General features: G+C 48.5%; 1 protein-coding gene across 3 annotated transcripts; it reads left to right on the top strand.

The window, feature by feature from the left end:
- The first annotated feature begins 2,526 nt into the window (after nt 1-2,526).
- On the top strand, nt 2,527-18,783 carry TPST2 (tyrosylprotein sulfotransferase 2). Of its 3 annotated transcripts, XM_053368650.1 has the most exons (7): nt 2,534-2,634; nt 12,953-13,046; nt 13,731-14,656; nt 16,217-16,415; nt 17,440-17,490; nt 18,011-18,059; nt 18,302-18,783. In XM_053368650.1, the coding sequence occupies exons 3-6, from the start codon at nt 13,818-13,820 to the stop codon at nt 18,038-18,040; spliced, it is 1,119 nt and encodes a 372-aa protein (XP_053224625.1). In that variant the 5' UTR covers nt 2,534-2,634; nt 12,953-13,046; nt 13,731-13,817; the 3' UTR covers nt 18,041-18,059; nt 18,302-18,783. The 3 variants fall into 3 exon arrangements, with proteins under 3 accessions (XP_053224627.1, XP_053224625.1, XP_053224626.1); XM_053368652.1 differs by lacking the exon at nt 12,953-13,046 and having other exon boundaries at nt 2,527-2,634; XM_053368651.1 differs by lacking the exon at nt 17,440-17,490.
- The last annotated feature ends 1,464 nt before the right edge of the window (nt 18,784-20,247 follow it).

The raw sequence follows: 20,247 nt of genomic DNA on the forward strand, positions 1-20,247 counted from the left end.
CTTCCTAATGTTTAGGTGGAATCTTCTTTCTTGTAGTTTGGATCCATTGCTCCGTGTCCGCTTCTCTGGAGCAGCAGAAAACAACCTTTCTCCCTCCTCTATGTGACATCCTTTTATATATTTGAACATGGCTATCATATCGCCCCTTAACCTCCTCTTCTCCAGGCTAAACATGCCCAGCTCCCTTAGCCGTTCCTCATAAGGCATCGTTTCCAGGCCTTTGACCATTTTGATTGCCCTCCTCTGGACACGTTCCAGTTTGTCAGTGTCCTTCTTGAACTGTGGTGCCCAGAACTGGACACAGTACTCCAGGTGAGGTCTGACCAGAGCAGAATACAGTGGCACTATTACTTCCCTTGATCTAGATGCTATACTCCTATTGATGCAGCTCCTATTGATGCATACCTAACAAATGAGTTACAAGAAGATAAAAACACAACTGTATATCACAAATGAAACCAAGTAGTCTACAGAATTAAAATTAAAAATCAAAGTGTCGTGAATCTAGGAGCACATAAGTTCTTAAGAGCCGTGTCTGTCTCCTCCTTGTGAATGGCCAGAGGGAGGAGGGCATCCCAGTGGGGGGGTGTGCTGTCTTGGAGAAGGCCTGCTTTCGTCACAATTGTGGAAGCCCCAGCTAAGTCTCCCGGGTCTCTTTGGAAGATCTAGTGGGGTCTCTGCACCAGGGGAGGTGGTCTGCTGGGCATTACCCTGCTCTCACCTGCAGGCACTGGAGTCCAAGCAAAGGGCCAGGTGAGAGGCAGGATTAGAGGAGTCCCTGGTCAGGCATGGCTGAGAGAGGCCATCCAAGGCATGCAGAGTGCAGAGCTGCAACAGAGACCTTGTTCCAGCAGCTTTTCTTTTTTTCTCTCCTTCCCCCCCCTTTTTTTTTAAAAAGCCAGACAGCGCCCGCAGAGTATCAAACTGCTGTTAAGCAATTAGTGATTCTGCAAATGTAAAGTCGAAGTAACCGCTAGGCTAGGCTGGCCCATTCCAGCAGCTTTTCCAGGCCAGAACTGCAGGTGCCTGAGCTGGAGCCCAAGAAGACCTTGATTCCTGAGGAGTCCTTGCTTGAGGAGTCAAGCATTTCTCTATGTGGGCCAGGTTTGCATCAGGTGTTTAAGGTGCTGCCTGTCCAACCTCAGTGTCAGAAACCCTGGGAACTTTTAGCAGGGGAGTGCAGTGATCGTAAAGCCTTGACTAAAGACTCTCCTTCTGTCTGGAATGGTTGTCCTCTTCCATCGAACAACACACAGCTTCAGGAGGGATGCACATGGAGCAGGGAGGGGACACCCGCCTAGCCAACCAGCCCAGCCCAATCAACCCTGGCAATCTATGGGGTGACAGATGTCACAGCCAGATCGCTCTCACCTCCCAATTCACCCTGGGTGCAAAGTGGCTCCTCCTTGGGTTCATCGCAAGGTGCTGGCTCTACGCGTCAGAGGGATGAGCCTCTGATGATGATTCCGCGGCTGAGCCATGGCAGAGATCTGGGTCTCCAGTTGTTTAGGGATTTAAATGTCCACAAACAAAGCTTGAATTTGGCTCAGGAGCTAAAAGGAAGTTTATTTATTATTTCTTCTTCTTCTTCTTCTTCTTCTTCTTCTTCTTCTTCTTCTTCTTCTTCTTCTTCTTCCCATGCAATTTCTCAATTTAAAACAATACAGAAAAGCACAGAGTGGAAAGCTGCCTACAACTTGTTTGCTTTATCCCTGCCCCTTTGTTTGTGTGCGAAGGAAAGCAAGAGGGAGCACAGGAAAACGTGGAAAACAGAGTGAAACCCTGGCAAACCTCACCCAGGAGACTGGGAAGAAGACAAGGAGAACAGGCTCTGGCATGTTTTGGGGTGAAAAAGCCTCCATCTCTAGGAGCTTGAAAGATTAGTAGTATGCCCTCAGTTATTCTTTGCAGATGTTCCACATAGATGTGGAGAAATATTTCTTCGTTGTTGTTGTTGCTCTGCTGCTTTTTCAAGCTGTTTCTTTACCTGGAATGAGGCCTTTTTGACTTTTAAGCACTCTCAAGAGTTCTTGCATCTGTGGGTGTCGCCAGCGCCTGCTCTCCTCTGGCTCTTGTTCATTGCAGGGGCCTCTTGAAAAGCCCGGGGACCATAACTGATAGGGCTGAGTGTGGAAGCAGATGCAACTTTACTAGTAAATCACTGAAATAAGTTGAAAATATATAAATGGAAGTTTATTTAAGATTTTTTAATTACATCTACTACTTCCTTACATTTTAAGGCCCTCCACCACTGCGGCGAAGTATGGTGGCACCCTCTGCCGCCATGGGGAGGCGTGACAAGGTCCTCCTCCGCTGCAGATATATATCGGGATATTTAGCGGTGATATATCGCAATGTTGAAAACCAGGTATCGCCCCGCCCTAATCCCGCTGAGCTCCTGGGAGGAAGGCGGGTTGCCATCTTTCCAAGAGCGAAAAAGAGGAGCCCTTTGCCGACTCCTCCTTTCGGCAAGAAGAGGCCCGGGGGCCCCACGCGGCAGGCTTCCTGCTCCCGGTTGCGCGTGACGTGGTCTCGGGGCGGGCAGCGGGAGGAGCGAAGGAGGCGCCGCCGAAGCCGCCGGTCGCCGCCGCCCGCGCTCCTCTCTCTGCTGCCCGGCGGCGCCCCATCCAGGCGGTGAGTGCTCGGGGGTCCCGCAGAAGGGAGATGGGGAGGGGTCGCCCCCCCGCCCCGCGGCTTCGGGCTCCGCAGGATCGGAACATGGCGGGGGGGGTGGCGGTGAAACAGGACTCCCCCGTCCCGCGAGCTCCGTCTGTTTCGCCAGGCACATGGCGGCCCTGATGGGGGAACTGTCCAGCCTTGTGCGCGGAGAGATGCGCTGCCCTTTGGAAAAAGCTGCGGGAGAAGTTGAGTCGAGAGCAGAGGCCTTTTGCTGCTCAGGCCGGCCAAAGCGGCGCCCCCCCCCTTAGGCCGTTTGGCATCTCCGACCTGGGGCGCAGGGGGGGGGGCAGACACGACTGGGCTGCGCTTGAGCTGCTCTTACCCTCCAGGCTGTTGGTTTCTGCACTGGTGGGGATGCGGGCGGGGGGGGGGGGGAGAACCCTGGTACCTGGTACTCAGCCACCCACAGGTGTGGCTCCAGGCCCCCCTCCCCACCCCACGGGTGCCCCCAGCCTGGACACCTTCCCTCTCTCCTGTCTGGCCTTTGGCTTCCTGCTGAGCCCGCCAGCCTTGAGGAGAGTGGCTTGTGGGGCCAGGGGGGTGGCTTGGGCAGCTTTCAGGCCCTGCTCTCATCCTGGGGAGCCTTTTCTGGGCCTTGTCAATAAAGGATTGTCCAGCTTGAAGAAAAGGGTTTTTCTCGGGCTACACAAGTTGTGGGCTAGGAACTTGTGTGGCCTTATGTAGGCGACTTCCTCTCTCTTCCCCTGCAGTTGGGCAGGAACAGGGTGTGCTGCTGTGCAGCCTGAATGGGACATCCGCCTTCCTGTGTGAGAGCAAGAGGCTCAAGTCCCTTGTGGTGTGACAGCTGAAGGTGGTCACCAGTGCGCCGAGGGAGCGAAGGTTGCTTGTGGGCATGACCCCGAGGCCACTGCATGCTCCTGTCTCCCCGCTAACTGATCAGCAGAGGGTGAGGAAAGTCACAGGACAATGGCCTGGGGCTAAAGGAGGAGCTGTGGCTGGAGCAAAGGTTCCTGTAACCCACCATGGCCAGCCAGGTGCCCCAGAGAGAAGCCCACCAAGAGGGCTGCCCCACCTGCTGGTCCCCCAGCACCTGCTCTTCCCAGGTAGGCTGCTTCTGACCCCTGAGGTTCCATGCAACCATTGTGGGTGGCAGGTGTGGATAGACCTCTCCTTTTCAGAAGCCACCCAAGGCAAGAGCCACCAACACATCAAGTGACAGGGAGGCTCTGTTAGGTAATTCTGTGTAGGGGCGCATGTTTCAAGGGCTAGGATACATTTTTAAGCAGGGTGCTGAGAGTTGTGAGGAGACCCCCATTCCCCTCCCAGAGCTACAATTTGCAGAGTACTGTATTTTTTTGCTCTATAAGACTCACTTTTTCCCTCCTAAAAAGTAAGGGGAAATGTGTGTGTGTCTTATGGAACGAATGCAGGCTGCACAGCTATCCCTGAAGCCAGAACAGCAAGAGGGGTTGCTGCTTTCACTGCACAGCGATCCCTCTTGCTGTTCTGGCTTCTGAGATTCAGAATATTTTTTTTCTTGTTTTCCTCCTCCAAAAACTAGGTGCGTCTTGTGGTCTGGTGCGTCTTATAGAGCGAAAAATACGGTAGTTTAACAGCCTCTCCCTCTTCATAGGGAATTTTAGATGGCAACATAGTGCTTTAAGTAGCGTTTTTGTAGTGGTATCCTAGTGCTTCAAATGAATGGCATGAAAGTGGCTCTCCTCTGTCTTGAATTTGCCATTCGTTTCTTAGGATGACTCCTCTCTCTCTCTCTCCATAGCTGCACTACAGGCAACACCATCTTTTTCTTTGCTAAGAAGCCACAAATTCTTTTGCTTTCCCTTGAAGGCAAGGAACTCTTTCAATGTTTCTTCCACCTTTGCAACATCCTCTGTTAGACTCTGGGATTCTCTCTCTCTCTCTCCCCCCCCCCTCTGTTTCTTAAAACTATTTTCCATAACATACTGTATATGGGAGGATCTGATTTCATAGCCAGTATGCTTACAATTAACAATGTGCACTATGAGAATTTGAAGGAGAAAAACATTTTCCTTTTTATTCCGTATCTCCAAATGATTTTCATTGTTTGGGACAATCCCATTAAACAAGAGCAGGTTGAATCTTACTTCCCTCCAATGATTATTATTTTTTCAACTTAAGAGTCATGATCCTAGTCCTCATGGGTTCAGGGCTACCCAAGTGGCTGTGGTGGTGAAAATAAGTGCCTGACAGGCTGCTGTTGGTGAGGTGAGGGTGCTGGTGGGAGAAAATGGGGTACAGTATAGATAAGTGGAGAGGAAGCAAATCCTGTGCCAGGATTGTACTTTCCTGATGAAAGATGCCTGGGACCTTCTCCTCTCCTCCTGTCTTCACATCACGTGCTCCCCCTCCCACTTTGCCGTGATGCTGCTCCCCAATTCTGTGGCTGCCTTGTTCCAGGCCATGCTCTTGGCCTAGCCAGCCAATACAACTTACAGGGTCTCGGGTATCAGCCATTTCTGATGGAAACACTGTTTGCCCTGGTAGCTCCCAAAGCCTTCTGCTCCTTTTGTCTTTCAAAGAAGATGAGACTGTGACCTCAGCCCTACAGCGTGCAGGACACCCATCACTTTCGTTTTAATTGCTGCTCTGAAACTTGCATCCTTTGGGAACAGCCCTGTGCAACCCAGAAGCTTCCTCGCAGGATTTTGACTGCTTGCCGTGCAAAAAGGGGTAGTGATGGGGGAGGAGCTGACGCTTTAGCTTCATGATGCTGCACTTCCTCTGCCTTGCGGATATGCTGTTTGGGCTTGGCTGGCCTCCAGAGGAAGCCTCTCTGAAGCTGAGTGTGCAGCGGCTGCCTTGCTGCTCTTCTGCAGGAGGCCATTTAGCAAAAGCGGTGTCTTGGATGGAGTGAGCTCCATGAAGCCAGGGGGCTTGTGGAGAGTGAGTGAGCAGCTGGCTGCCAGGGGGCTGTGGTGGGGCAAGCCACTTACACAGCAGACGTGCCCGGGGCCTCCCTGGCATCATCTCAAGCTGTTCCACCTTGTCACTTGTGTGCCCAGGTGAGCAGTCAGGTGATGCATTGCTGGGCTGGCACACTTGATAACAGCAGTTCAGCTTGCAACATTTCTCTTGCTCTTTTGTGAGGCCAGGCGTCATGGAAATTCCAATAGCAAACTCAACACAACCATTTCCAACTGATGTAGATTTATATTGCCCCAACTCTCTTGATAATGGGGGATTTAAATTCAATTGAGCCTCTGTTTGCATTTCTGCAATTTGCTCTAGTGATTTCAAAGCCTGATTTTTGTTTGTTTACCCCAGTCATAGATGGATACGGGCCTGAGGAGGTGGGGTGTCTTTGTATGCTCTGCTGCATTTTCCCAAACCTTCATAATCAGCAGTTGCACCAAATCCGAACTGCACCATCAATGAAACACTGTGAGCTTTGGAAAGCAACTCTTAGTTCACAAGGGATTTGGAATAACCACTGTACTGTGGGTGGATTAAATGCTGCTGCATCAGCAGGTTATCTCCTGAGCTTGTGTGATTTTTGGTCATTTTGCAGTGGAAGAGACACGGGTTCCAGCGGAGACTCTTGGCTGCTGGACAGGAAGACTTCTTTGCCAAACAATAAGAAAACAGGGAATGATCTGCACACAGCAAGCAGGACTTTCAGATTGTGTATTTATTTTTTAAATAATGTAGCTTATTTGCAGGTGGATATTTTGAAACATGGGCACACACTCATGAACACTTTCTGATGTCTCTGATGGGAAGTCACTGATAGCCATGCGCCAGTGTTTTAATTGCCTGGGATAGTGATGGCCAATCTTGGTATTGTTCACCTGACCTGTTTTGTTGGGGGTTGGGACGCCTCCATAATGAAATCAGAGCAATCCATCAGTGAATGCTTCGTAAATATGGAGCATGTGTATTTGAGTTTGGATTTGATATCCCGCCTTTCACTCCCCTTCAGGAGTCTCAAAGCGGCTAACATTCTCCTTTCCCTTCCTCCCCCACAACAAACACTCTGTGAGGTGAGTGGGGCTGAGAGACTTCACAGAAGTGTGACTGGCCCAAGGTCACCCAGCAGCTGCATGTGGAGGAGCGGAGACGCGAACCCGGTTCACCAGATTACGAGACTACCGCTCTTAACCACTACATCACACTGGCTTGCAGATGTGCATCAACTTATGGCAAACCCAGACCAAGAGAGAGCTGCAATACTTGCAAGCGTGGACTCTCTCACACAGACTTAGAAACAAAACCTGAAAATATTTTTGAGGAGGCCAGCAGGTGCCACATAAAATTGCTCTGGGGGCCAAACCCAGCCCCTTTCCTGGTCCACGTCTCCTGTTTGTATGTCAGATTGGGTTCATGCCCATCCTCTGGCCAACTCCATCACTAGCAAAGTGCCACGATAGCTGGTTGTCCCAGTTCCACTGCAGCTGTGTTGGCATCCCTTCGCCCTCATGCTTCCTCCTGGTGTTCCCTAATTTAAAGTCAAGGAGGGAAGCAGCAGGTATTGCTGCACTCTCTGTCTCTGTCTGGCAGTAGCAGGGATGGAGGCATCAAATAAAGGGCTGCTCAACAGGTCACGGCGTAGCCTGCCCCATCCAAGGGTTGCAGCCCTGAAAATTAGCAGATACTGAGGGCTTCTCCACACTTACCTTTCCTCCACACTTTCCAGGCACAGCCCACGCTTTGAGGCTCCAGGTCTGAGTGTTCTTTTTTTGCCCCAGAGCTTTCCACATGAAAAACACAGAAATGGAGGAAATGGCAATCTTTGGAAAACTTGAATTGCTCTTTGTTGTGCTTCAGCTTCAGACAGTAGGTTTTTGAGGGGAAGGCTCCAAGGCAAAAGCGAGAGAGCACTGGGACACAAAACTTCAAAGTGCGGACCATGCAGGAAATGGTGAACTGAATGAGGAGCTCACCAGGTAGCCCAGAGATGGAGAAGACGTTGGCCCTCCATATGCTGTGAGACTTTTAACTCCCATCAGCCCCAGTCCACAGGGCCAGGGTAGAGGATGATGAGTGTTGTAGCCCCTCAAGATCTGGAGAGCCACAATTGCTCAGCCCATCTGTAGGCCAATTCCCATGGGGGTGTCCACAATGGGAGTTCATTGCCACCTGTTTTTTCCCTACCCTCTTTGGGGGTAGGTAACTCTCACTGTTTGGTTTCTGCTCTGTGAAGGAGGACACTTGGAATATGCGGGGGGGGGGCTCTGGTGGGCTTGGATTAGACTCTTTAACTGTCCTCTCACTTTGTAAGCCTTGCCTGCATCGTGGATGGTTCTCCTGTGAACAGAGAGCAATTTCTCATCAGCAGATGATCTGGGTTGCTGCCCACCTTCTACTGCTGTCAGTAGTTTGGACTTCCTTGCATGTTGTTGGATGGAGGGTGCTGCCTTGAAGCAGAAGGTTACAAAGGCAGGGCAGCCTGGAACTCGGAGGGAAAGCTGTGCCCACAAAAAGTTCCAATCTTGATCTCCAGGCAGGGCTGGAAACGTCTCCCGTCTGAAACACTGGAGCCCCGGCCTCTGTCCTTGTAGACAATATGGAGCTAGGCAACTCCAGGGCACAATTGGTTATAAGGCAGTGGGGGCCTTTGGCCCTTTCCTGCTTGTGGGATCTCTGCCTTCCCTCAGCAATCCCAGAGTGCCTGGCCTCGTCTCATGGGTGGCAGAGCAAGTGGCATATTCCACCTTGGCAGGCTTGGTGGTGTGCAGAACACCTGCAATCGAAGACAAGCTTCCTGCTGTCGTTTCCCTCCCCACCATCTCACTCGCTCCTTCTGGAACAGGAGACTTTTTATTAAAGGGAAAAAGCCTTGCACCAATTTATTACTTCCAAAATGCCCTGGAGTTTAAGCTGGATAATGAAATGCCCTTCCGATCACAAAAACTCCCCAAGGCAGTCCACAACTGAGTGCATGTGCACTCAGCAGCATCTGTTGAATCATTGCTGATTTTATTTAAACCTTGCTGAAGAAGAAGCTGGCGTTTGTTCTGCCATCCCTGGTGAGGCGCTTTGTAGGAGTGCATGGAGAACGTCCAAAGGGTCCTCTCCTATGAATATCTCTCTTGGCAGTGAGCTGCACGGCTCAGAATTTCCTTAGCAACAAGCACATGTGATGGTTCTAGAGTATCTCCATCCATTTGAACTACTTTTTGAAAAGTCTGTAAGGCCACAAGAACACGTGGCCACAAGAACATAACCCTTTACTACCTTGTTTGCAAGTAGGACACCAGGGTTTAAGCAGATAGATTTGGAGACTTGCTGGACTGCACAGTCAGCCCTTCTCCTCCTCCAGCTCTTGGTAAAGGAGCCTAGTTTACAAGTTGGGACGGATCTTGCGTTAATGTTCTCTCTTTCTGGGGGGGGGGGTGCGATTGCAGGAGAGATTCAGCAAGAGCGAGCTTATGCTTTTCCGCTTTCCCTAGTCTGCATCTTCTCCCAAGGAACATGCCCACCTGCCATTCTCCCCAGCCAAGCTCCGTGATCAGAACCAAGGCCTGCTTGCAGGGCATGAGGGACTCAGAAACAGCAATTATGGGGGAGAATTGGTGGCAGGATGTAAGGTGACACACCTCTCCCTTTCTACCCTCTGAGTCTCCGCTGAGTTGGGAACATAGCTCAGGGGCAAAAGTTCCCAGGTTCATTTGGTTAGTAGCTTTAAGACTGCAGCCTCAGTTTATTTTTGTTTCTCTCTGTGTGTAACCAAGAAAGTGAAGTTGAATCACTCATGAGTGTGCATCAACTAAACACGTGAACTATCCCCTTAGAAAAGCATTGTGATCTGAGTTTCTGGGAGGAAATGAAATGCATAGTAAATAAATTGACATGTCTTCTGCTTTTTAACTTTTCTTAAGTTTCTTCCGGTGGTGGTGCAGTGCTGAACACTGCTCCCTGTGTAGCATTTGATCAGTGATGGCTGTTGCAAATACACAAGTCCTGTTTGATATTGCGGCCATATATGTATATGTGTGTTTAGGTGTAAGTGAGTGCATGAACTCACCCCAAATAATGCCTTAGGTCCAAACTAGGTTCCGTGTCAAATGTTTCTTTGCAGAATGTAGGTTTAAATCGCTCCCCTGACACTGCTGTTTGTATTGGGAAGAAAGCTCCCATGGGCACCAATTTTGTGTTTTTATATTTTAAACCACCCTGTGATCCTCGGATGAAGGGCAGTATAGAAATACAACAACAACAACAACAACAACAACAACAACAACAACAACAACAACAACACCCCAGTCGCATCTCCAGTTAAAGGGAGGAGCAAGGAAGCAGCAAGTGATGGGGAACTGGGAGTAGGGGATAGAGGGGGACACGACAGAAGGTGTGCAAAGATGTGTTTATGAAACCTTTGGGCAACTCCCCCCCCCCCGATCTTCCGGGTGGCTCCCACCACTTTCCACCTGTGCCCTTTGTGCTGTTCTATGCGTTGTGGTTCTTGCCATCTTTGTCTGCGGAGCCTGTGCAGGTACCTTGTGAGCGAGGCTGTTAGCCAAAGCTTCCCTCCTTCTGAGCTAAACACATGCTCAGTTGCTGTAACATTGGGACGACCTCCTGTGCTTCAGAGAGAGTTTGTTATCATCAAGATGCTGATGCTGCCTTGATGACTGCCAGACAGGCCATCAGGGTGCGAGTCTGGCCTTCGCCAAAATGGTGCCCTCCAGACACTTACTAGTTGGTTCAATGTACCTTTAGGAAATTAATATTAAACCTCTGTTGAGCATTCCGCTTTTGATTATTTTATTTTTATTTATTAAATTTGTGTACACCCCATACCCTTAGATCTCAGGGTGATTCACAACATAAAATGACAATAAAAAACCCACTTTTGATGATATTCCACATGTATTCCCAACATTTAGCAAAACAAACAACACCGAATGTAGCTGCTTTGTGCTATTCTAAACACAATGGCTAAGTGGATGAGAGCAGATTTCTCTGAGATTGCAAAGAGGAAGTTTCTTCTTTGAACTGCTGACAGGCCTTTCCTCCCTTAAGTCATATTATACATATTTGTGCGTGTGCGAATCTATAAATAAGAGGAGGGAAGGCTGCTCATGGCTGAAGCCCTTTAAGGGATGTTTATGTCCCCTGCTTTGCTTCACTTTGTATAACATGGCTGCCCCAGGTTGCCATGGTGACAGGCTTATTCTGTGGGCTGCGCATTTGAAGGGTCCCTTTTTTAAGATGGGGACAAGTCAGTGCCTGCCGACACCACACTTTAACCTGGGGTAGCTTCCACCAAAAACATTTAGATTGCCTTGGGCCATTTGGAGTGAATCTGTAGTTGTAAAGAAGCCCCAATGATGAGCCATTTAGACAATAGTTATTTGCCTCCCATTCTAACTCAAGTGCAAATTTTATGTGTTTTTTAAAAAATTGCCTCTTGTAGGATAAATACACTTTTTGCTACATTTTCCACACATTGCTTTTTTTTATAAGATATTTATTAAGATTTTTTAGAGTATTACAAAGAAGTAAAAAAGAAGAAAAAACAGATAAATAACAAAAATACGAAATAAAAATAATTAAAAACACATAAATTTTCAATTGCTTATTTTCCTTTAACTTATTTCCCGGACCTCCTCGTACCTTCCTTTTTTGTATTCCACCACAAATTGTTGGTTCAGCAAATCCTTACCATTATATTATTACCTATTTATAATCCTTTTTTTTCATATTCTCTTAAAGCATTACAGCTGGAAACCACTTAATTTCAATCCAACATCATTCTAACATTCATTGATTTTACAATATTTCTGTAGATAGTCTTTAAACTTCTTCCAATCTTCTTCCACCGACTCTTCTCCCTGGTCTCGGATTCTGCCAGTCATTTCTGCCAATCCCATATAGTCCATCACCTTCATCTGCCATTCTTCCAAAGTGGGTAGATCTTGTGTCTTCCAATACTTTGCAATAAGTATTCTTGCTGCTGTTGTAGCGTACATAAAAAAAGTTCTGTCCTTCTTTGGCACCAATTGGCCGACAATGCCCAGAAGAAAGGCCTCTGGTTTCTTCAGGAAGGTATATTTAAATACCTTTTTCATTTCATTATAGATCATCTCCCAGAAAGCCTTAATTCTTGGGCACGTCCACCAAAGGTGAAAGAATGTACCTTCGGTTTCTTTGCATTTCCAACATTTATTATCGGGCAAATGATATATTTTTGCAAGCTTGACTGGGGTCATGTACCACCTGTATATCATTTTCATAATATTCTCTCTTAAGGCATTGCATGCCGTAAATTTCATACCTGTGGTCCACAACTGTTCCCAGTCAGCAAACATAATGTTATATCCAACGTCTTGTGCCCATTTAATCATAGCAGATTTCACCGTTTCATCCTGAGTATTCCATTTCAACAGCAAGTTATACATCTTTGACAAAATCTTAGTTTTGGGTTCTAACAGTTCTGTTTCTGATTTTGATTTTTCCACCTGGAAGCCAATTTTCTTGTCCAAATTATATGCCTCCATTATCTGATAATAATGAAGCCAATCTCGCACTTTATTTTTTAGTTTCTCAAAGCTCTGCAGTTTTAGTCTATCTCCCTCTTGTTCCAAAATTTCCCAATATTTCGGCCATTTGGCCTCCATATTGAGCTTTTTCTGGGCTTTTGCTTCCATTGGTGACAGCCACCTTGGGGTTTTATTTTCCAATAAATCCTTATATCTTATCCAAACATTGAACAAAGCTTTCCTGACAATATGGTTCTTAAATGCTTTATGTGCTTTAACCTTGTCGTACCACACACATTGCTACTCCTTGGCTGGCTGTCTAGCATGTGGTAACATTGCTAAGCGACCGAGGGCATCATGGAAAATCTGGCCTTCAGAATGACCTCTAGCGAGATGAGGGCTCTTATCATGTGTCCTTCTTCCAGCTTGGGATGGAAATGATCACATAAACAGCAGCAGGGTATTTATGTCTGTTCAACTGGATGCATAATTTTGTGGAACTGGGATGTGGAACCTCTGTAGTTGGGAGCTGCAGTCCTGCAGTCCTCCATCCCTGAATTACAGTGTTAAGCTATGTATAAATGGTTCAACAACACGGCTGCTTGTTTGCACACCCAGCGCTCGGTTTCGTGTTGCAGATGCAACCCGCTTTTGTGTGGGCTTGTGTCATAACTGCGTGTCTTGGGGTGGGTGGAGGAGGAGCCCAGCTGACCGCTGCTGAGAAACAGCACCCATGCTGCCGAGAAGGGGAATCTCTTGCTCCTTGTGGCTCCAAGGCCCCCCCCCCGCCTCCCTGCTCAGCATCTGACTGACCTTGTCCTTCTTTCCTCCCTCCCTCTCCACCACAGAGAATCTCTCTCCCGCCTGGGTGTTTTTGGAGAGCAAGGAGCAGCTAGCAAGCCAGCCAGCCAGCCAGCCACAAAATGAACTTCTCAGACCGAGGTGAGCACCTGGCTGCCGTAATGGATGTGCTGCCATGTGCTGGCAGTGGGCGCATGAATCTTTGATGGCTCTGCCGGCGTGTTCCCCCTGTTCTACCCCCCCATTTTGTGCGATTAATATTTGATCACGCTCAAAAGCTACCAGAAGCCATTTGGAGCCGGCTTGGTTTTTGGCACGGAGGCCCAGCGGAGCATTGAGAGGGAGGCTGCTGTGCCGGGGGGCGGGGGACTGTGAGCCATAGGGTCTGGCTGGGCAGAGGTATTTGAGTGGGGGTCCCACTTTCTCACGGAGGAGGCTCTAGTCTTGGCTCAGACGGGGGCTCCAGGAGTGGTTCCCTCCAAGAGTTCAAGGGGTCTATCGGCAGTCAGTCTTGGGGGAGTGTTAGAACTGGATGAAGAGAGGGTCCAGAAGGTTCAAAGTGGTTGAGCACCTGCTTTGCATGCAAAACGTCCCAGGTTCAATTCTGGCATCTTCTGGTAGTACTGGAGGAAAATGCTCTTCTGAAAATTTGGATGGCCATTGCCAGTCAGTGTAGACAAAACTAAAGTAGATGGACCGCTACTAAGCAGTTTGGCTCCCTTGTTCTCCCCATAAAGGAATAGAATGCAATGAAAATATTAAGCTAAATGCCCAAAGAACAAGTATCCATCCCTGTCTTGAATGGTTGGCTTCTGTCCTTTCCAGGGAGTCTGTGGCTTGGTCTTCCATCCTCCGAATGCTGAAAGTGGGGAGAGCACCTCCGGATCCTGGGCCCATGTGGATGGGGAGAGGATGCGGGTGACCATGAGGCGGGTTCTTATGGGGGTGGGCTTTGCCATTGCCCTGATGGTCTCTGCCCACCTGGGCCAACAGATGCTGCAATGCCAGCACATACTGGGCCAAGGCGCCAACCGGGGACTGATGCGCCCGGAGAACGAGGAGCTGGTGATGTTGGACTCCAACCGGGTGGAATACCGTTACAGCAAGGAGATGCCTCTGATCTTCATCGGTGGCGTCCCCCGGAGCGGGACTACACTGATGCGTGCCATGCTAGATGCTCACCCGGAAGTACGCTGTGGGGAGGAGACGCGCATCATCCCACGTGTGCTAGCCATGCGCCAAGCATGGTCCAAATCTGGCCGGGAGAAGATGCGCTTGGACGAGGCTGGGGTGACTGACCAAGTCTTGGATGCCGCCATGCAGGCCTTCATCCTGGAGGTGATTGCCAAGCACGGAGAGCCAGCCAGGTACCTCTGCAACAAAGACCCCTTCACGCTCAAGTCCTCCCTGTACCTCTCCCGCATCTTCCCAAACTCCAAGTTTCTCCTGATGGTGCGTGACGGCCGGGCTTCCGTCCACTCCATGATCACCAGGAAAGTCACCATTGCCGGCTTTGACCTCCGCAGCTACCGGGACTGCTTGATCAAGTGGAACAAAGCCATTGAGGTGATGCACTCCCAGTGCTTGGAGATTGGGCTCTCGCGATGCCTCCCCATCTACTATGAGCAGCTTGTCCTGCACCCCCAAAAAACGATGCAGGCCATCATGGAATTCCTGGACATCGCCTGGAGCGATGCCGTCCTGCACCATGAGGAGCTGATTGGGAAGCCAGGCGGAGTCTCCCTTTCCAAGTGAGTGTCTGTGCTGCAGCCTCGCTGCAGTGCTTGAGATGTGTGCATTCCTAGCACACTGGCCGTCATCTCTGGAATTGTCACGCCTTAGTTCACACACAATATGGGATAGGGTGCAGCTGAGTCTTAAGAGCATCTCCTTGGGTGCAGAAGATCCTAGGTTCTGTCTCTGCTGATGGCATCTCCAGAGAGGGCAGAGAAAGTCCCCCATGTGGAACCCTGGAGAGCCACCGCCAGCCAGCAGAGACAGCACTGAGTTAGATTTTGCAAGGGATCACTAAAACGTGATTGGAGGGGTCTCCTGTCCATTGAGAATCTGGCATGGGAGGGACGAAGAGCTCCATCTGTCTTCCAGGTAGGGCCCAGGGAAGCTGCTTTGCTACAGCTGCAGGAGGGGGCTGCAAATTTAGCTCTGGAGACTAGCAAGGAAAGTCATAGGGGAAACTCATTTCTTAAAACTCGCACACAAGGAGCTGTGGGAGGCAAAGTCCCCCTCAAAGCCTCCCTGTATTGACTTGCTTAATTTATATCCTACTTTTCCTCCAGCCCTGCTGCTTTTCTAGCTTCATAGCTGTTTCCCCTCCCTCCAGGCTCAGTGTGGAGTTTCTGATCTGACCTCCTCGTCTGTTGCTAAACTCACACAAGTGCTTAATTCACCTGGCCATTGTTAGTGTTTTCCTGGGTGCTTCCCTGCCTGGGTTTGTAGAGCTCTTGCTTTGTAGGGTTAGGGTTTGTAGAGCTGGGCTTCCTTGCAAACTACCTTTAAACTTATATAGCCGTGGGGATTGAGAGCCTTGTTGCAACAAGGGCACGTGGTTCAGCTGTGGACCAGAGACAGTGGTGATGACAGGAGGGTTCGGATAGTTAAGCACCTCCTATGAATGCAAGCTTGTTAAAATTAGGTAAAGGTAAAGGGACCCCTGACCGTTAGGTCCAATCGCGTACGACTCTGGGGTTGCGGCGCTCATTTCGCTTTATTGGCCGAGGGAGCTGGCGTACAGCTTCCGGGTCATGTGGCCAGCATGACTAAGCCGCTTCTGGTGAACCAGAGCAGTGCACGGAAACGCCGTTTACCTTCCCGCCGGAGCGGTACCTATTTATCTACTTGCACTTTGACGTGCTTTCGAACTGCTAGGTTGGCAGGAGCTGGGACAGAGCAACGGGAGCTCACCCTGTCGCGGGGATTCGAACCACCAACCTTCTGATCGGCAAGCCCTAGGCTCTGTCCCACAGTGCCACCCTCGTCCTGGTTTGTTAAAATTAGCTCTTGCCTAAACCTATGCTAAAAACTTTTAAATTGAAGCGATGAACTGCATTTAAAGCTTGAACTGAGCACTAGGCTTATACTTCTGTTTGTACACTGAATTTTGTCCTGGCTCAATTGCTGTGGCCTTCTACGGTCATTTAGCAATGGCTACAGTAAAGAGATGCCAATTAAGGGCCTCACAGCGAAAACTAGGGACTGTGGAAGGTTGAAGAAATCAAGAGAGAACGTGAGCAGGTGCCACCCCTTGCCTCTCTGCTCTAGCCGGTTCTTACTGTTTTCTTGCTATTGTGCAGGATTGAGCGATCCACAGACCAGGTGATCAAGCCAGTGAACACAGAGGCCTTGACGAAGTGGCTGGGGCACATCCCAGCAGATGTGCTGCAGGACATGGCTCAGATTGCTCCCATGCTGGCCAGGCTGGGCTATGACCCCTATGCAAATCCACCCAACTATGGGAATCCAGACCCTCTGGTGATCAACAACACACACAGGGTGAGTGCCACTAAGCCTGTCATCCTTCAGGTGACGGTAGCTGGGTTGTGTGGTTTCCACCAGATCTATGCCATGTGATAAAAGATCCTGTAGCAGATCAACTTGTCTGGCTTTTAGCATTACTAAAGTTTGTGTTTATGGTGCAGCAGTTCAGTGACAATGCATTCTGCTCGAGAATGTGATTTTTTTTAAAAAAAATAGCACGAAGCCTTCATTGTTCAAGGAAAGGGAAACAACTAGTACAATATCAAGAAAGGCAGCAAAAGTTCTTACTCTCCTCAGGGCTGTAAGATAATGTACTGGTGAAGATTTGTGATCAGATCTCCTGTTTAAATAAATAAGTAATTATGCAGTTGCTGCGGCAGGGAATTATGCAGTTGCTACGCTGATCTGATTCATACCCCAGAAGGATCCAAAGAGCCCCTGCAGTGGTAAAAACGCATGCCAGTACTTTCAGAGACAGTCTAGATCAGGGAAAGGGTTAATCCCCATGGCTACCAAGAATGGAGCACTCCCCCCCCCCATGAAAGTACATTAAAGAGTTGTGGGGTGTGGGGTTTAAGCTCCCTGCAATACAAGCTGATCTGGTAGCCTTGATATTTTAAACATTCCAGTTGTGTTAAGTTGGGCTAGAAGATACACATATTGTTCTCTATCTGAGCTCTTCTGTGTTCCTCTGAGCAGCCAAATGTGTCTTCCTAGAGGTCAAGAAGAGCCTCTTCCCACTTTCCCCATTTCTCCAGTTCACTTCCTTTCCATTCTGTGATTTGCAGCCTTTATTGTCCTAATTGCAGTCAGTCATTGCATTGCATAATATTGACTAGAATCCAGAATGGGCCAGCATTATTGAGGATAGCCAGCTTCCCAACTGCGCAGAGATATTCTGCAGGAGTAATCACTCATGCCGTGGCCAAAGAGCAGCATTCAGAGTGGAGGTGGACTCCGTGAGAGTTGAATGTGAAATCAGAGGTGTGGAAATATTAGGCGGGCAGGGGCCTCACCTGACCTTTTGCTCTTTGCACAGGTTCTTAATGGGGATTTTAAAACGCCTGCCAATCTGAAAGGACACCTCCAGGTGAGTTCCCCTTTCCCAGTCACCTTTCTTCTTCTCTTCCGCTCTATTCTCTGTTGCCTCTATGCTTGTCCCCCCCCCCAAGACCCAGGAATGTTTTGGACCCTCCCTCCCAGGCCAGCTACTGAAGAGAAACTGCAAATGTCCTCTTTCCCCCTTGCCTTGATCTCGAGGTTCTGCACTTTGGAACTGAATTGCAGCCATGTTTAGGAGATCATCTGGGACTCTGAAATGTTCTTCCCATGGAGATTCCCCCTTCATTCTCTTCTAATTACACATATTTGTAAACAGAAAAGAAAAAAAGCTCCATCATGGTGAAATGTATAATTCTACACATTTTTAGGCAGCTTTGACTTTTTCTAATTGAGATATCAATTCTGCAGCACATGATATATAGAGGGTTGATTTAATATTTTGGCAGACTAACTTTGCTCCTCCTTGGCCAAGTTTAGAAAGGCAGAGTTCCCAGTGTAAAAAGAGCACAAATAATATGCTATTTTTTCTGTCTTGTGTCTTTTTGCAGGGTGCACAAAATACTACTGCTTTTCACTGACAAAGCTAGTGATTTCCACGTACGTATTTGAGAAGGTGAGCAGATCTTCTTGCCAGGGTTGTAGAACTTATTTCTCTCAATTCTCAGCTTCCCTAAGTTTATAAAAATTAGGAGTGGGGGGATATGTCTGAAAGCTTTGCCTCGTAATCCTAAATTTATATATTTTGGGTGGCAGCACTGGCATTAATATAATAAATATCAATAGTTTGGCATTGAGTTCCAGGAGTAACTTTTTTCTGCCTTCCTCTTTGCCTCCTTTAGATGCAAATTGCTTCCCGTTGCTCTGAGGAGGAGAAAATTTGCAACCAGCAACAGTGGAGCTCCCTTATCCAAGCATATTGCTTGCTACTGATATTGCCAAATCAAGTGCTCTCTGTGAAACACTTTTTGTGTGTGTATGTATGTGTGTGTGCATTTATTTGCCAGGTTTGGACAATTCTGACTCCCTTGTTTGAACACTCCCTGTGGTAAAAGGGTGAAATCTGTGGAAATAAAAGAGAACCACAAAGTATATTGGAGATGATTTTATAGTGGTCTACTGGGGACCTTTTAAAAGTGTCTTGTAATTTTTGTTCTCTAATAGACCTCAGATAGCTCCATTAATATAACCTCATTACAGCGCTTTTGTCTTATAGGCAACAATCCCAAATTTGCCTCCTTTTAATTATCTCATTTGTAATTTACAAAAATAAAATAGATTTATTTATTAATTCTTTAATAAATATATGAGGCTGTCTCCTTCACATGTTGCCTTCCTTTATTTCACCTGAGCTAAGAATGGTTCAGATACAGTATTCAAGTGCTGTAACCACAAAGCCACTCTTTACATAGAAGATTGTTCCTGTTGTCATCATATTGAAATTAACCCCCCCCCATGTTTGTAGAAAAGAGAAAATGTGTGACTGTCTCTGTAGGCACAAGTGCGGCACAGAACTGAATGATAGGCAGGGACATTTCCTGCTTGGCAGGGGGTTGGACTCGATGGCCCTTGTGGTCTCTTCCAACTCTATGATTCTATGATATGTCTATAAAGCTATAGCAGGATTTGGTGACTTTCCTGGTTACTTTGAACTCTTCTTACTTGTAGACACAAGGAGAGTGGGGCAGAGAGAGAGGGAGGGAGAGGGCTCCAGACTAGGGTGGTCAGGAGGGCCATTTGTTAGGGGCCCAAAGCAGCCGAGGGCCCCTTGCCCTGAGAGTGCTGCCCTTTCTACTTTTCACAGAAGAAGCTCAGGTGCTGCCAAATATAATGATCCATTTGTATGTCCTGCCTCTTCCAGGTTAAGAGGCCCACTCAAGGTGCTCTGGAGCCAGCATTGCCCAAGAATGTGTGTACACATGGGGAGCACACCCCTATTAAAAAGGGCAAAATAGTGCCACTACATGGGGGTCACCACCACCAAAGGCTGTGCCAGCATGAAAGGTACTCCAATACACTAACGCCATCCTCTCCCTGCACAGCTCTGCTTCTTTGCCACTGAACTAGCGGGGGCGGGGGGATTCCTCTGCAATGAGGGACAAACCCTACCAAGACCCCAAACAAGCTTCTGCTTGCACACCTTTCACGGCCTCTCCATCCCTTCTCATCAAGCAATCCCTCCTCATCTCCTTGCCAGCCCACCTTGCTAAGCATCTCAAAAGTCTCTTCGTGTCCCCGTGTGAGGCACCAAAGCAAGGGCTGCATCTGTTTCATCCTTTAAGGGCCTGTTGGGTCAACGCCAATATTTCCTGGCCTGCAAAGTGATGCCAGATTGAGCAGGAAATGTAGCACCAAGGCAGAGAGACAACAACTTGGTATCACATAAGCGGAGCTCTTATCTTCCATTCACCTAAAAGTCTGCAGCTTTTCTCACCTTCTGGGTGACAACCAAGTTATCAAAACTGGCAGGGGAGAGGATGAGAAAAATAAAACTGCAGCAGCAAAAAAAAGCTAATGTAATTCTAGGCTGCAGCAACAGAAGTCCAGACCCAGGGAACTAATGGTGACACCAATTCTGCCTTGGTCAGACCTGGAGTCCTGTGCTCAGTTCCGGGCAACACAGTTAAAAGAAGGCTCATGGCAAGCTGGAAGGGTGCGCAGAGGAGGGTAGCCAGGCTCCTTAGGTGGAACGGTTCAGGGAGTTGGGGATGCTTAGTCTGGAGGAGAAAAGGGCGAGAGGGGAGAGGAAAGCCACCTGCAAATATCTGAGGGGCTGCCATTTGTTTTC

Source organism: Podarcis raffonei, chromosome 16, assembly GCF_027172205.1.
Source record: "Podarcis raffonei isolate rPodRaf1 chromosome 16, rPodRaf1.pri, whole genome shotgun sequence".
Lineage (NCBI taxonomy): Eukaryota > Metazoa > Chordata > Lepidosauria > Squamata > Lacertidae > Podarcis > Podarcis raffonei.